Consider the following 14,051-nt stretch of genomic DNA (forward strand, 5'->3'; position numbering starts at 1 on the left):
TAATGTGAAATATGATTTATTGCAATTGGAAATTTAATTTGAACATATTTTAAAATGAAAATTCTACCTCTGCTGGAAAAGCAAACATCTGCATCTGTACTCATGTTTTCAGTGTGACAGGATCATTTAGAAATCATTCTGTTGTGCTGATTTGGTGCACACACAAAAAAAAAACAATGTCTTAATATCCTCACTGTTGAAAACATTTGAGCTGCTTAAAATGTTCACTGAAAGATTTTTTGGGGACTCAAAACTTTTATAATATTTATGTTTTGATTATCAGATTTAAAGTGTTAATTTAATTAGTAAAAAAAACTTACTATCCTCAACCCTCTGGTTATCTGTGTATGAAAACATCAGTTATATCTGGTATGTAAGAGGAACATCTCAATAAAATATTTAAAATATCCTTTAAAATTAGTTTTTTTTCTTTTCTTTCTTTTTAAAATAGCAATTTCAATTTAATGCAAATGACATGAAAGAGCAAAACATCTTTTTTAAGCAGATGTGTTTATATAATTAAAACATACAGTACAAGTTAAAGAAGAAAGTAATGCCCTTTAAGAGTGTGTTCACAGATGTTTCTCTTCATAGGCACAATATTACTCGTTCACCTACAGATGTCAGAAATTTGTCTCAAAAGTTTGTAGTAGATTTTGATTTGTGCGTCTTTTTTTGCCTTTACACAATTTAGTTCTCAAATGATAAAATGTCTTCACATGCATACACATAGAATGAATGTGTTTAAAACTATATCTGTTGCTAAATATACAGTTGAAGTCAGAATTAGTAGTATAATTTAAATAATAATTATTAGAGTTATTATTTTTTGTATATACTTTTCTGTATGTAGTTTTCAACACATTTCTAAACATAATAGTTTTAATAACTAATTTCTAGTAACTGAGTTCTTTTATCTTTACCATAATGACAGTCCATAATATTTTACTAGATAGTTTTCGAGATACTAGTATTTAGCTTGAAGTGACATTTAAAGGCTTAACAAGGTTAATTAGGCAAGTCATTGCATAAGTGGTTTGTTCTGTAGACAATCGAGGAAAAAATATTGCTTAAGGAGGCTAATAATATTGACCTTAAAATAATTTGTTAAAAATAAAACTGCTTTTATTCTAGCCAAATAAAACAAATAAGACTTTTTCCAAAAGAAAAAAAAAATATTATAGGAAATACAGTAAAAAAAAAAAAATTCCTTTCTCTGTTAAACATCGTTTAGGAAATTATTGAAAAAGAAAAAGAAATTCACAAGAGGGCTAATCATTTTGACTTCAACAAATATTTTTTCATTATTGGTTCGGAATCTGTTAAACCAAAATAATTAAATTGTGAACACACTCTTAAAAGCATAAGATGTAGCAGTGTTATCAATGCTTTAAATAAACATTCTCATAATTGGGCTCATTTTCTGCTTGGTCCATAACTGTGTCATTAATAATAATCTCTGAAGAGGTGGACACAGTGTCAGGCAGAGCCACAGTCTCATAAGTGTGCTCAGTCTGTATGCCAGTCTCCTCACTGTTCGGTTCCACCTCTAAACTTTGAAATGGATCACTCTCAGGAACACTTTTTAAAATGGAGGACAGCGGCCTCTTGGGGGCGCTGTTCTCTTGAGGAGAGTCTATTGCCCCGACTATGCATGGAGAGCTGAGAGAGCTGTGTTTTTTACGACTGGGTTTCCTCATGACCACTTCTGATTGGCCTGACCCGCTCGCTTGCTCCCATGCACTGGCTCGGGCACCTAGTTTCCTCCGTGGAGGCTTAACAATCGATTGGGCCTTGCCTTTAGCAACTTCTTCTTTTTGCCTCTGGAGGCTTCCTAGTCTGCGCAGCATCGCCTGAACAGGCCCTTCTGAAGGAGGCTCTTGCTTGACCATTTTGGAGGTCTTACCTACAGTAACGTATACTGTTGTTAACTTCTCTGAATCTGCGTCCTGTCCGCCGTCAGATGACTGGATGTTCTTTTTGGGGTTAGAAAGAGTGCGTCGTCTTCCACCGGGTACAGTGAGGTGAGTTCTCTGTGGGCCCGAACTATATCTTTCCGAATCATTTTGTAGTGTTTCAGAGGAAGCTCTTTGCTCCTCAGAGATGTTCTCCTCATCGTTTTTTTCTTCTTTCTCTGTTTCCGTTTCGTTATTCTGGTTTCCCTGTCCTCCTTGCAGGGCGGAGATCATCAGGACACCCCAGGGTTTGGGTTTTCGAGCGGTCCCTTGCAGATCTTGAGTTGAACTGCGACGCTCTTTTGGGCTGAACTTTGTACCCTCTGCGAATGACACTGAAGGGCGTTTGGATTTGGCGATGCTGGAGGTACGGGGGATGCCAAAAGCTTGTGACATGTCCTCGCTGCTGAAGGTTGATGGGTCAGGGAAGAAGTTACACTTGGAATTCAGCTCCTGAAGCTCTCCGCCGGCCTCTGTAAGAACATCTGTGACAGGAGGATGTTGAAACATGAATCAGTGTGTTAGAATGTAGTTCTGGACTGAAGCGGTTTTAATTTACTAGAACTTAATCTAGCTGTTTGACACAGTCTACACTGCTAAACTGCTAGATAAACAAATTAAATGAATTGAATACTGCTCTTCTACACTTCCTGACAAAAGTCATTCATTCATTTTCTTGTCAGCTTAGTCCCTTTATTAATCTGGGGTCGCCACAGCGGAATGAACTGCCAACTTATCCAGCAAGTTTTTACGCAGCGGATGCCCTTCCAGCCGCAACCCATCTCTGGGAAACATTCACACACACACTTATACACTACGGACAATTTAGCCTACCCAATTCACCTGTACCGCATGTCTTTGGACTGTGGGGGAAACCGGAGCACCCGGAGGAAACCCACGCGAACACAGGGAGAACATGCAAATTCCACACAGAAACGCCAACTGAGGCGAGACTCGTACCAGCGACCCAGCAACCTTCTTGCTGTGAGGCGACAGCAACACCTACTGCGCCACTGCTTCGCCCAGACAAAAGTCTTGTCTTAGGAAGTTTTTGGAACAACAAATAATAACTTGACTTCTAGTTGATCATTACATATCAGAAGTGGCTTATATTAAAGGCAAAGGCCTCTAGATTACGCTTATTTTACCAAAATAAAATATTATCATGCCTTGATTTTTAATTATTTAATAAGGACAGTAAGGTCTGACTTTGCTTAGACAAAAAATCTTGTCACTTAACAGAAATAATGTACGGTAAAAAATTTAAAGTCATGCTGCAGTGGGAAAATAAATTAATATTGTGTATGACTCCCATGAGATTGGAAGACTGCATCCATACATCTCTGAATGACTCAAATAACTTATTAATAAAGTCATCTGGAATGGCAAAGAAAGCATCTTGCAGGATCCCCAGAGTAAGTCAAGATTCTTTGGATTCATCTTCAATGCCTCCTCCTTTATCTTACCCCAGACATGCTCAATAATGTTCATGTCTGGGGACTGGGCTGGCCAATCCTGAAGCACCTTGACCTTCTTTGCTTTCAGTAACTATTCTTTGATGTGGAGGCTGCAGTATGAGAAGGAGCGCTGTCCTGCTGAGGAATTTGCCCTCTTCTATGGTTTGTAATGTAATGAGCAGCACAAATGTCTTGATACCTCAGGCTGTTGATGTTGCCATCCACTCTGCAGATCTCTTGCACTCCCCCATACTGAATGTTACCCCAAACCTTGATTTTTCCTACACCAAACTTGACTGATTTCTGTGAGAATCTTAGGTCTATGTTAGTTCCAAAAGGTCTTCTGCAGTATTTGTGATGATTGAGATGTAGTTTAGATGATTCATCAGAAAATCTACCTTCTGCCACTTTTCCAAATGACCAACTAGAAGTCAAGTTATTATTTGTTGCTCTTACAACTAGGATCAACGACAGGACGTTTGTCAGGTTGTGTGTATATGGCCACATTATGTGTGCTTCAAAAGCTATGCCTTAATTCTGCATATTTGTATGAATTATATAAAACCCATTAGACATTAATGTCAATTCTTTTTCAATAAATACAAAGTAATGCCTATGTAAAAAAAAAAAAATTATCATAAAAATTTTCTTTACAAGTGCCCTAGAGTTAAACAGTTGCGTTTTACCATTTTAAAATATTTCCAGTCGATCTCTGCTGGGTCTGGTAGGAGTACTTTTATCTTAGCTTAGAATGAATTGTGGAACTGGATTAGACAGTAGCATCTTACTCAAAAAAATCCAAGAAAAGTTTCGATTATTTTCCTATTTAAAGCTTGTTACATTGTGTACTAAAACCACCAGAAAATGAAAAGTTGCTCTTTTCATATACTCGACTCTGCGCTATTTCCCGCAAAAAGTGGAGTGTTCCATTTAAATACAGCCATTATAGCTCATGATTATAGCTAAAAAGGACACCCAATGCAAAACTCTTGCTGCAGCCATAAAATAATAGATACAGTGACAGTGAAATTAAAAATACTGAGATAAACTGCTTTACCTTCCCTGGGTGGTTCGCAGTAAACAGCTTCTCCATCCTCATCAGTTTCGAATGAATCTATTACCCAGCCGGATGATGGCTGCTCGATGAAGCTGTGGTTAAATGTGAGCTCAGGATCATGATGCGAGACTGAAAACACACCAGAGAACATTTAAAGTCCACTTTATGATCACCAAAACATAATCCCACTTACATATACTGTATTCCTCAGCGACAACTACATTTTAGTAGAAACATGTTAACATACCAGTAACCCTGGGCAAACCAGATGACCAAAGAGTGATGCAAGGCATTGCTGAACCCATGTTGGCCAACACAGTATAAACATGGTGCTTCATGCGGACTGCAGGACTGCCATCTCCAACTGTGACCCTGAAGGACAGAATTGGAATCATAGTGGGTACATTTAAATGGACATGAATGATGTAATTAGTAACCTTATTCAGAATAAGACAATATTATAATTAAGGTGTTTCCATGAGTTGCTTTTAGAAGATTAATTTCATTTTTCCATTTTAGTACATTTAGGCCAGATTTTCTAATGCAAATTTTATGGCAAGGCAGTATTTAAATGAATCACGCAATGGGATTTGCTACCAAGTTTGCTCTCCTTAAATTGGGTATTAGCATCTCTATTTAAGGGCTAAAAACGTGCTCTACCATTATTGGCCCTGTTTAGTAAGTCTGGCCTTTAGCTTTAAAATAAATAGACTGTAGACCAGAGATGCCCAGACAAGAGCCCACAGGCCAAAGTTGGCCCCTAGTAACCTTTGATTTGGCCTGACAACCAATAAGAGAAGAGATGGACAAATGAAGGGAAAGTTGGTGCAAATTTATCCAGCATATGTTTTACACAGCGGATGCCCTTCCAGCTGCAACCCGGAACTGGGAAATATCCATACACTCTCATTCACACAATATGGTCAATTTATTTTACTCAATTAATCTATACCCGCATTTCTTTGGACTGTGGAGGAAACCGGAGCACCTGGAGAAAGCCTATGCGAACACAGGAAAAACATGCAAACTCCACATAGAAATGCCAACTTGCTTGGACTCAAACCAGCGACCTTCTTGCTGTGAGGCAACAGTGCTAACTACTGAGTTACTGTGTGTTTTTCTATATATATATAAAATATTATTAAATTAGGAATTTACCATGTCAACTTTAATGTAATACAGTTTGGTATATTTAGGGCTGTGCGATTTGAGGAAAATATCGAATTGCGTTTTTTTTTTACAGATATTGCGATTTTTATTTGATTTGCGATTTAATTTTGTAGTCAAGCTTCAGCTTAATAATCTGCATTGTAGCTTCTAACTGCTGAAATGCAGTGAGTGTTAATAAAAAAAGGAACTTTATCAAGAAAATGATGAAAACCAAGATGAAGACCAAGACAAAGAAGAAGACAAAGAAGATGTAGACGAAGACACAGATGACGACTGAGATCAAGAAGATGACGACTAAGACGAAGATGACAATTAAGGAGACGACGAAGAAAAAGGTGAAGATGAAGACCAAGAAGAAGATGAAAACTACGACAAGGACAATGAACTAGAGGATGAAGACTAAGAAGATGACGACTAAGAAAAAGGTAAAGATGAAGACCAAGAAGATGATAACGACCATAAGGATGCAGATGAAGACAAAGAAAACCAAGAAGAAGATGACGACAAAGACTAAGACCAAGCTGACAATGACCATAAGGACAAAGATGGCAAGGTGTTCATAAGGTGAACAAGACAAAGACGATGAAGAAGAAGACTAAGACGACAAAGTAGAGGGTGAGTGACTTTAAAACCAAAATATTCCCATATTACCGACATACTGTTTTTCTTTAATATTAATTAGTTTATTAATGCTTCTGAAGTGGTAGCTGCCATCATCCCACTCGTCCATGATTTCCTGTTTTTTTATTTATTTTTTATTAATTGAGTAGAACAAAAGTGTGCTCACTCAACTGGCTAGTAAGATGGAGGTCACGCATTTGCTCTGGGAGGTGGAAGTTAAATAATTTATATATTTCATATCACAGCCTCTTGCGATTAGCTAATCACAACATTTAAAATCGCAATTGCGATTCGATTTTGATAAATCACACAGTCCTAGCTTCAGCCCACCATCCTCAATCAAGTTTGATCTTTGGCCCTTCATAACAAAACGTTTGGGCACCCCTGCTATAGACAATAGACCAGCGATCACCAATCTTATTCCTGGAGGGCCGGTGTCCTGGAGATTTTAGCTTCAACCCTAATCAAACACACCTGAACAAGCTAATCAAGGTCTTACTAGGTATGCTTAAAACATCCAGGCAGGTATGTTGATAAAAGTTGGAGCTAAACCCTGCAGGGACACCGGCCCTCCAGGACCGAGATTGGTGACACCTGCCATAGACTATAGTACATAATGACAAACTTCATTACATCCCCCCACAACACCATCAAGCTTTCCCTGCAGAATTACACATTAACAAAGTTCTTCTTCGGTACCATATACAGTTTTTGGTGCTTCATATTAAATATTATGAAAACTTTAAGTGCAGTAAATTATTTCTCATGCTATACATGCAAACACGCAACAACTGATACAAATTATTGTTAAAAGCTTTAGACTTTTTGTTCGATGTCAAAGTGTTGACCACTCCAGTGTGTGAATTCTGTTGCAAAATGCGGAGCGAAGTCTGACAAGATGGTAATAGTGTGAATAAAGTCCACGCGAAACCCATATTTCAGTATGTTGATGTATTTCATATATGAAATATTGAGATGGGGGGTGGGGCATTCTTTTGGCACAAATATTTGACTCAAAGCAACTAACAGTCAGAGGGGCGCGGTTAAGAACATTGTGGTTGAAACCCTCAAACTGATGTCCGCAAAGAAGGACCGCCAATCCAAATGTAGAAGCAAATTCTGACTTTGATTAAAAATATTTGTAGTAAATAAATTTGCACAGATTGTTCACTTAAAGAATATCAATGTGCGCTAGTAAGATAAAAACGTGTTTACTTTGAGTATGACTTGAATAGCTGGATTAAGCTAATCAAAAATCTGTTTAAATGACGAATTCTTGATCAGAGTATTGTCTTAATTGTGTTCATAACAGAATATTGCTGTACTGTAGATGTAAATATACTGATTGTTGCATGATGTAAGATTACATATAACATATTCATACCTTTCCTTTCCTTCGACTGGCCTCCCACAACAGCAGCAGCAGAACAACAAGGCGAGTATTAATATGCAGAGAGGAATCAAAAGCCCTGCTAAAAGACCAGCTCTGCTACCTAGTAGAAAAACACACAAAGAACAGATGAAGGCGATGTGGATACCAGCTGTGAAAATCAAATATTGTGTCTGTACATACTGTTTGGACAAGCCCCAGTGGCTGGATGGCAGGCTTGACTTCCACAATCACATGTGGAGGAGCAGTTGAAGCCATAAAGATTAAAAGGACATGTGCTGTTACAGCTACAACAGAGATTGACAAGTGAGAGACGCTCATTTGAATCTTACACCAAGTTGAAAACATCCTATAAATACCATTGTACCCTCACCTCTCACCCTGAAAGCCAGGAAGACAAATGCATCTTCCTGTCACATGGTCGCAGTGGCCATGATTGCAAGTTTTACAGAGGAAGCGACAGCCATCTCCGTATCTACCATCTGTGCAGGGTTTGTCACATCTGCAGAGAGGAAGAAGACCAAAATCATTAGTCAACTGAAAGATCTAAAATCACACATTGTTTAAAATAAATTAGATTGGATTCTGCCCAAGTGACTATGTATGGTAGTCAGATCTTTTAGCTGCACAACTAATGCTTAAAATGAACTGCAATGTAGATAATAATGTTGGTTCAGTTTGTTTCAAAATCTCTTGTTTTGATACTGTTTAGTTGTTCAATCCCAATTAATTGGGTACATTTAATTTATAAACTAATAGCCAGCTTATGAGAGTCATTTGTTTGTGAATCTGTCTACACAGCTCACACTGTATGATTAGGATTCACTAAAAAAAGATGGATCATTAGAATCAATTTGTTGTGAATCAGACTAGACAGGGGTGCGTTTCCCAAACAACGAATCAGTATGTTAGGCGACAGAATGTTTTCTTTAAGAGCTGAACTCCACTAAATCTGTACCTTGGTCCAGTCCAGCCAGGATTACACTGCAAACATGCACCAGTTTCCGGGTCACATGGGTCCATGTTTCGACAATGCGGACAAATTTCTTGGCAGCGATGGCCATAATAACCCGCAGGACAGCGTTGATCACAGCGAGTGCCATTCCATCCTGGTTCACAGGCATCACACAGGCCGTCCAGCTTAGAGCAAGGCCTGCCTCCTTCACAACGTCCACAGCTACCCTCACATATAGATAAGAGGACACACAAATCATCAACAATCCAAATATAGTAAACTTGTACTGAAAAATGAAACCTTAAATCATGTATAAATTATCAAATGTACATAATTATTGTTGGAATATCTAGCCAACTCCATGCGTGTTCAATAAGAAAAGGTCAGGAGAGGGTTTTCTTCAATGCCAAAAATATTAGTAATTTATTAGATACAAATGAATAATTTGATGACTGAGCTCTGGGTTACGTTACCCCAATGCAATAAAAGAATTACATTTAAGAGGTTCACAACTAACATACATTTCCCTGACTCCAGTATTTATACACAACTGATATTAACAGGTGGAGTTTTGGTGTAACATCACATCAGTCATTCTGCTAACTAAGTGTTTGAGTTTGAGTGTTGCAACCAGACATACTTCCTCTTTCTGCAACCTCTCTATGCACACCAGAACTGAATAATTAAGTGCATCTTGAATATATATTTCCCCCGCACTATATTTAATCTTATTCTGCTATTTCCCTCTTGTCAGCAGTTCCTTCTAAGAAGTATGCAACACAGTAAGAAAGAAAAAGTATGTCTGGGTAATATATGTTATCATACAAATAAAAAAGATTAATAAATCTGTTGTTAGTCTGGCCATTTTTCTAATAAGAAATTAAGACACAAAAGTAATTAAAATAAATTCCTTTTTTTCCACATTATATGCATTCATTATGTCCTGCTATAGCTGAACAAATATACAGTTCATGAGTTTGGGGTTAGATTCTTCAGTGTCAAACAATTCTTTAAAAATTAATGTAGCCGTTAGCCTAGTGGTTAAGTATGCTAACATATAGCACCATGATGTTCCTGGTGACTTGAGTTCAATTCCCAGCTTGAGGTTCTTTGCTGTATCTTCCCCTCTCGCTATTTCTTGTCAATTCTCTGCATTATTCTATCCATTAAAGGTTAACCTCTTGGTTCAATTGTTTTTAAATTGTATTTTAAACCCAACTGCGTATACATTTTTACTGTCACTTTAGATATACTTTATACTTAAAAACTAGAAGTGACAATAAAAATGTATTGAAAACACTTGTTCAGCTTAATAATTTTGTGCAAATATATTTAGCTACACCATTTACATCTTTTAAAATGGCTTTACTGGCTTTTGATACATTTCATGCATTATCTCTAAATAAAAGTATGCATTTCATTTACAGAAAAAATTTATAAATAATATTAAAAACAATGTTGATTAAAAAAGTAATACATTTTGTTGCATCTTTTCACTACTGTTATTTCTTAATGAAAAGTTTAATCTGTTGATTCTTGCCAAAGGCACCCTGTATCGAGATCCTGAGGGAAGGATTTGAAATAAATGAAAAAGAGGATGGGATATATCAGATGTAATCTGATGGGCTTTCATTAACACTTGGATTTTACACATATAACCCAGGCACTGATACTTTACTGCAGGTATCTAAAACCTTAGACAGTTGTCAGAGCAATAGCCTAGTGGTTAGTGTGCTGACATGTTGCAGTAGCACTTCAGGGCATCCAGAGTTCAAATCCTGACATTTCGCAATCCTTCTCCCAATTCGCTTCCTGTCTCATTACTGTCCTATCTAATAAAGTCAATAAGGCCACAAATAAATCTTTAAAAAAAACCTTAGACAGTGAGCAAACCAACAAATTAATGGAAAGGTTAGGCTTTATAAAATGCCTATCAATATTAAACTTGGCTAATTTCTGCAGAAAATAAAGTCTTTGCTGGCCTGTCCTACATAGTCTTACGGTATTTTCATTCATTCATTAATTCGTTGTCTTTTAGGCTTAGTCCCTTTTTTAATCTGGGGTCGTTACAATGGAATGAACCGCCAACTTATCCAGCATATGTTTTACGCAACGGGTGACCTTCTAGCTGCAACCTATTACTAGGAAACACCCATTCACACACATACACTACGGATAACTTAGCCAACCCAATTCACCTGTACCACATGTCTTTGGACTTGTTTGGGAAACTGGAGCACCCAGAGGAGACCCTCGTGAACACGGGGAGAACATGCAAACTCCACACAGTAACATCAACAGACCCAGCCGAGGCTCTAACCAGCAACCTTCTTGCTGTGAGGCGAACATGCTACCCACTGCGACACTGTGTAGCCTTTAAAAATTTTAATTTATTATCAATGATAGTACCTAGATACTTATAACTTTAAACTAATTCGATCTGGTGGTTATCAGCCATAGTACCTAGAACTACTTTCTGCTTCCACCGCAGGTCAATGCACATGTCCTTTGTTTTCTGTGTTCAGACTTTGACCACCCTCTTAACACCAATTTGAAAAATACTCAACAACAGGTCCATGTTCTCCCTCCTCATCAGTCAATAAACCTAAAATAACGGTGTCATCCGCAAACTTAAAAATGTAGATTTTCAAAGGGACTACGACACTCATTTGTGTATAGAATGTAAAGTTGTCGAGAAAGAACACACCTCTGTTTTGTTATATTAGACTTTACTTTAAATCACTTTTAATAAAGTCATACTTGCCGAATTAAAGTATAGATTAAATGATTAAATAAGTTTGATTATTTAAATGAATAGCATAGCTCTCCCATAATATGGTATTCTGATCTTTTAATTCAGAGGTGACCAACCGTGCTCCTGAAGATCAACCGTCCTACAACCCAAAACACACCTGCCTTTGATTATTTGGTGCTGTTTGGATCCTGATTAATTGGTTCAGGTGCATTTGATCAAGGTTGGAGCTGAACTCAGCAGAAGGGTAGATTTCCAGGAGCAGGGTTGAGCACCTCTGTTTTAATCATACCTTTGCCCTCACCTGTTCTTACAGCCTCGGCCATATTTTCCACTGTCACAAGGCTCATTGCAGAAAGGCTCTTTGTAACCTGGGTAGCACAAACAGCCACCAGTTTGCACATCACAGTCAGCATTGTTGAGATTGCAAATGCAGCGGCGGTCACAGGACGGGCCCCACCAGCCATGCAGGCACTGGCATGTCCCAGTGCGCTGCTGACAAGGGGACACATAGCAGTTGCATGGCAGGCTGCACTTTTGGCCCCAATAGCCCTCATTGCAAATGCAGCGGCCTGTGGCTTGGTCACAGGTGGAGGTAGCGAGGTGGCACTGACATGCTTTGGAGCAAGTGGATGTCCACCAGCCCTCCTCACAGGTGCAGTTCCCATAGACAGGGTCACATTTGCCATGGCGGCCACATTTGCAGCTGTTCTGGCACAAGCTGCCCCAGCGGTTGGGCAGGCATGAGCATACGCCAGTGGCTGGATCACAGAGTCCGTGAGGGTGGCAGGGACAGAACTCGCGACAGTCTGGTCCCCAAAACTCAGGAGGACAAGCTGTGGAAAAAGCATATTCAGATTTGTTACAATGCAATGCTATGTATTGGATTGCCAACAATGTATAAACTTTTGTCAAACAATAAATCACATTCAAAATAAAGTTTGTATTTACATAATATATGTGTTGAATTTTCGGGTTGTTCTGCAATTTATTTATGAAAACAACCCGTATAGTTACTAATAAACATTGATTTAAAAACGGTGTATAATGCATACAGTCATGTGAGCTAGTTTCATTGGCCATTGCGCTTTTGATGAAAACTGGCAGCACTGAGGTTGATTCTGATCAGATTCTGATGCCTTTTTTCTATTTATTTTTTATTAACAATGTTTAAGCAATAACAGTAAGGCATTAATACTTTTTTAAAAATTACACAAAAGACAGAAATAACAATAATTTTTTGTTCACAATCTTTCCATCATCATTAATAAAACAACATATATAAATACAATAACAAAAAATGTACAAAAAAATAAATGATAAAAAAACTACTTAGGCGGGGAAGTCAAAGTTCTCAAAATATTAAACCAAAATCTTCTAATGATAAAAAATATATATATATTTTTTTTGCTTTTCATCTCTCCTAATGTCTTCAAATATATCACAAATTCTTCTTTAAACACCACTAGTCTTGGGGAAATTTTTAAACATTTACATTTAGGAATATAAAATTGTAATAATAACAATAAATTATCCATTATATTAGATATCTTTATCCTTAAAAATCACTGTTATGTCGATTTGTCCTACCTTGTCAGATTGTCCTAACTCCCATTCAAAAGTAGGTAGCCCATTTTGATGACGCAATATGCTACCCATCAGATTTTGCTACCAGTGTAAATTTTAATGTGAATGAGTGTGAAATGAAGCTATAATATTGTCCTATAACCTACCTTATCCCTAACCCCAACATCAGAACAATTCAAATACAAGCGGATAGGATAAAATGTGAGGACAACGCCAAACTAACGTTAAATAATTTCCCATGAGTAGTTAAGTCTTAAAGATATTTCCAGATTCTGGTGTTTGACGGTTGGAACTACTTTTTGTTTGGCGGAGGAAGAACAGACAAGCAGTAACTGACAATATGTGCCAAATGTAAGTAATTCTATGATTACTTTATGCTTATATAAAGTAATATCACACTTGTACAGTTCCTGCTCTGTTCGTGTAATATTTTTAATCTTTAAGTTTGTAAAACGCAGTTCCAAAACCAGAAACTGAGATGATATTACTCACGAGCTTTGCACTGGTACCCGTAAAATCCAGCTTTACATCGACAGAGTCCAGGGTAAACACACACTTCATCCTGCAGACAGGCTCTTTCTCCCTCACAGAGAGCTGAGAAAACAAAAAAGACGGATAATCCGGATCTATAGCTACAGAAAACTGTAAGCTAACATTACCGAAAACAACTATTTCTCAAAACTGCTAACATCAGCAGGCTTACAGGAAATAATCCTTTGACCTTGATTCATCAATTAAACAACACATCGGGATATTTTGTATCAAATGTACAGATGATAACGTAGCATGAATACTCACGGACAGTGCATTCATCACCGCTCTGGCCCCATCCAGAACAACATATTGCAGAGGAATCCCTGGGTAATAAAATAGAGCAGCTTAATCTTTTGATTAAAACAAAAATAAGTTCATTTTAGGTCACAGAGACAATGTTTATAACATCTGAAAGCTTTAGGAAAGACAAAATACAACTGACATCTCTTTTAAAACTCAACTCATTGAAACGCAATTTAAGAATCAAAGGTCCTACTACTCAGACTAAAACGAAGAAATTTCAACAAAGAAAGTCGATGAGTTCAATATTATCAATTATTTCACATCAAGTTT

At 37.6% G+C, this 14,051-nt stretch overlaps 1 protein-coding gene and 2 long non-coding RNA genes across 4 annotated transcripts in view; 2 read left to right on the forward strand and 1 right to left on the reverse strand.

Moving 5' to 3' along the window:
* The window catches only part of scarf1 (scavenger receptor class F, member 1), a 14,326-nt gene continuing 275 nt past the window's right edge, over positions 1–14,051 (reverse strand). Inside the window, exons 2-12 of one of the 2 annotated variants that reach the window (XM_087284263.1) lie at positions 13,743–13,801; positions 13,437–13,538; positions 11,662–12,193; positions 8,609–8,827; positions 8,024–8,152; positions 7,834–7,937; positions 7,645–7,753; positions 4,717–4,841; positions 4,470–4,598; positions 1,354–2,440; positions 1–558 (exon numbers count right to left, since the gene is read on the reverse strand). In XM_087284263.1, coding sequence (XP_087140389.1) covers positions 1,383–2,440; positions 4,470–4,598; positions 4,717–4,841; positions 7,645–7,753; positions 7,834–7,937; positions 8,024–8,152; positions 8,609–8,827; positions 11,662–12,193; positions 13,437–13,538; positions 13,743–13,801 — 2,566 coding nt within the window. In that variant the 3' untranslated portion in view covers positions 1–558; positions 1,354–1,382. Of the gene's footprint in view, positions 559–1,078; positions 2,441–4,469; positions 4,599–4,716; positions 4,842–7,644; positions 7,754–7,833; positions 7,938–8,023; positions 8,153–8,608; positions 8,828–11,661; positions 12,194–13,436; positions 13,539–13,742; positions 13,802–14,051 lie in introns of those variants that run through there. The other variant, XM_087284262.1, reaches the window with a different exon arrangement.
* Positions 3,972–9,430, forward strand: LOC147833698 (uncharacterized). Its single transcript, XR_015509605.1, has 4 exons — positions 3,972–5,974; positions 6,065–6,694; positions 6,837–7,201; positions 7,371–9,430. It is a non-coding gene; the product is annotated as an uncharacterized LOC147833698 (long non-coding RNA).
* LOC141377859 (uncharacterized) overlaps positions 13,008–14,051 on the forward strand; it is a 1,952-nt gene continuing 908 nt past the window's right edge. Inside the window, exon 1 of the long non-coding RNA XR_015509600.1 lies at positions 13,008–13,295. This is a non-coding gene — a long non-coding RNA (uncharacterized LOC141377859). The remainder of the gene's footprint in view (positions 13,296–14,051) is intronic.

The sequence above is a fragment of the Danio rerio genome, chromosome 15 (genome assembly GCF_052040795.2).
Source record: "Danio rerio strain M-AB ecotype USA chromosome 15, GRCz13ab, whole genome shotgun sequence".
NCBI classification, from domain to species: Eukaryota; Metazoa; Chordata; class Actinopteri; order Cypriniformes; family Danionidae; genus Danio; species Danio rerio.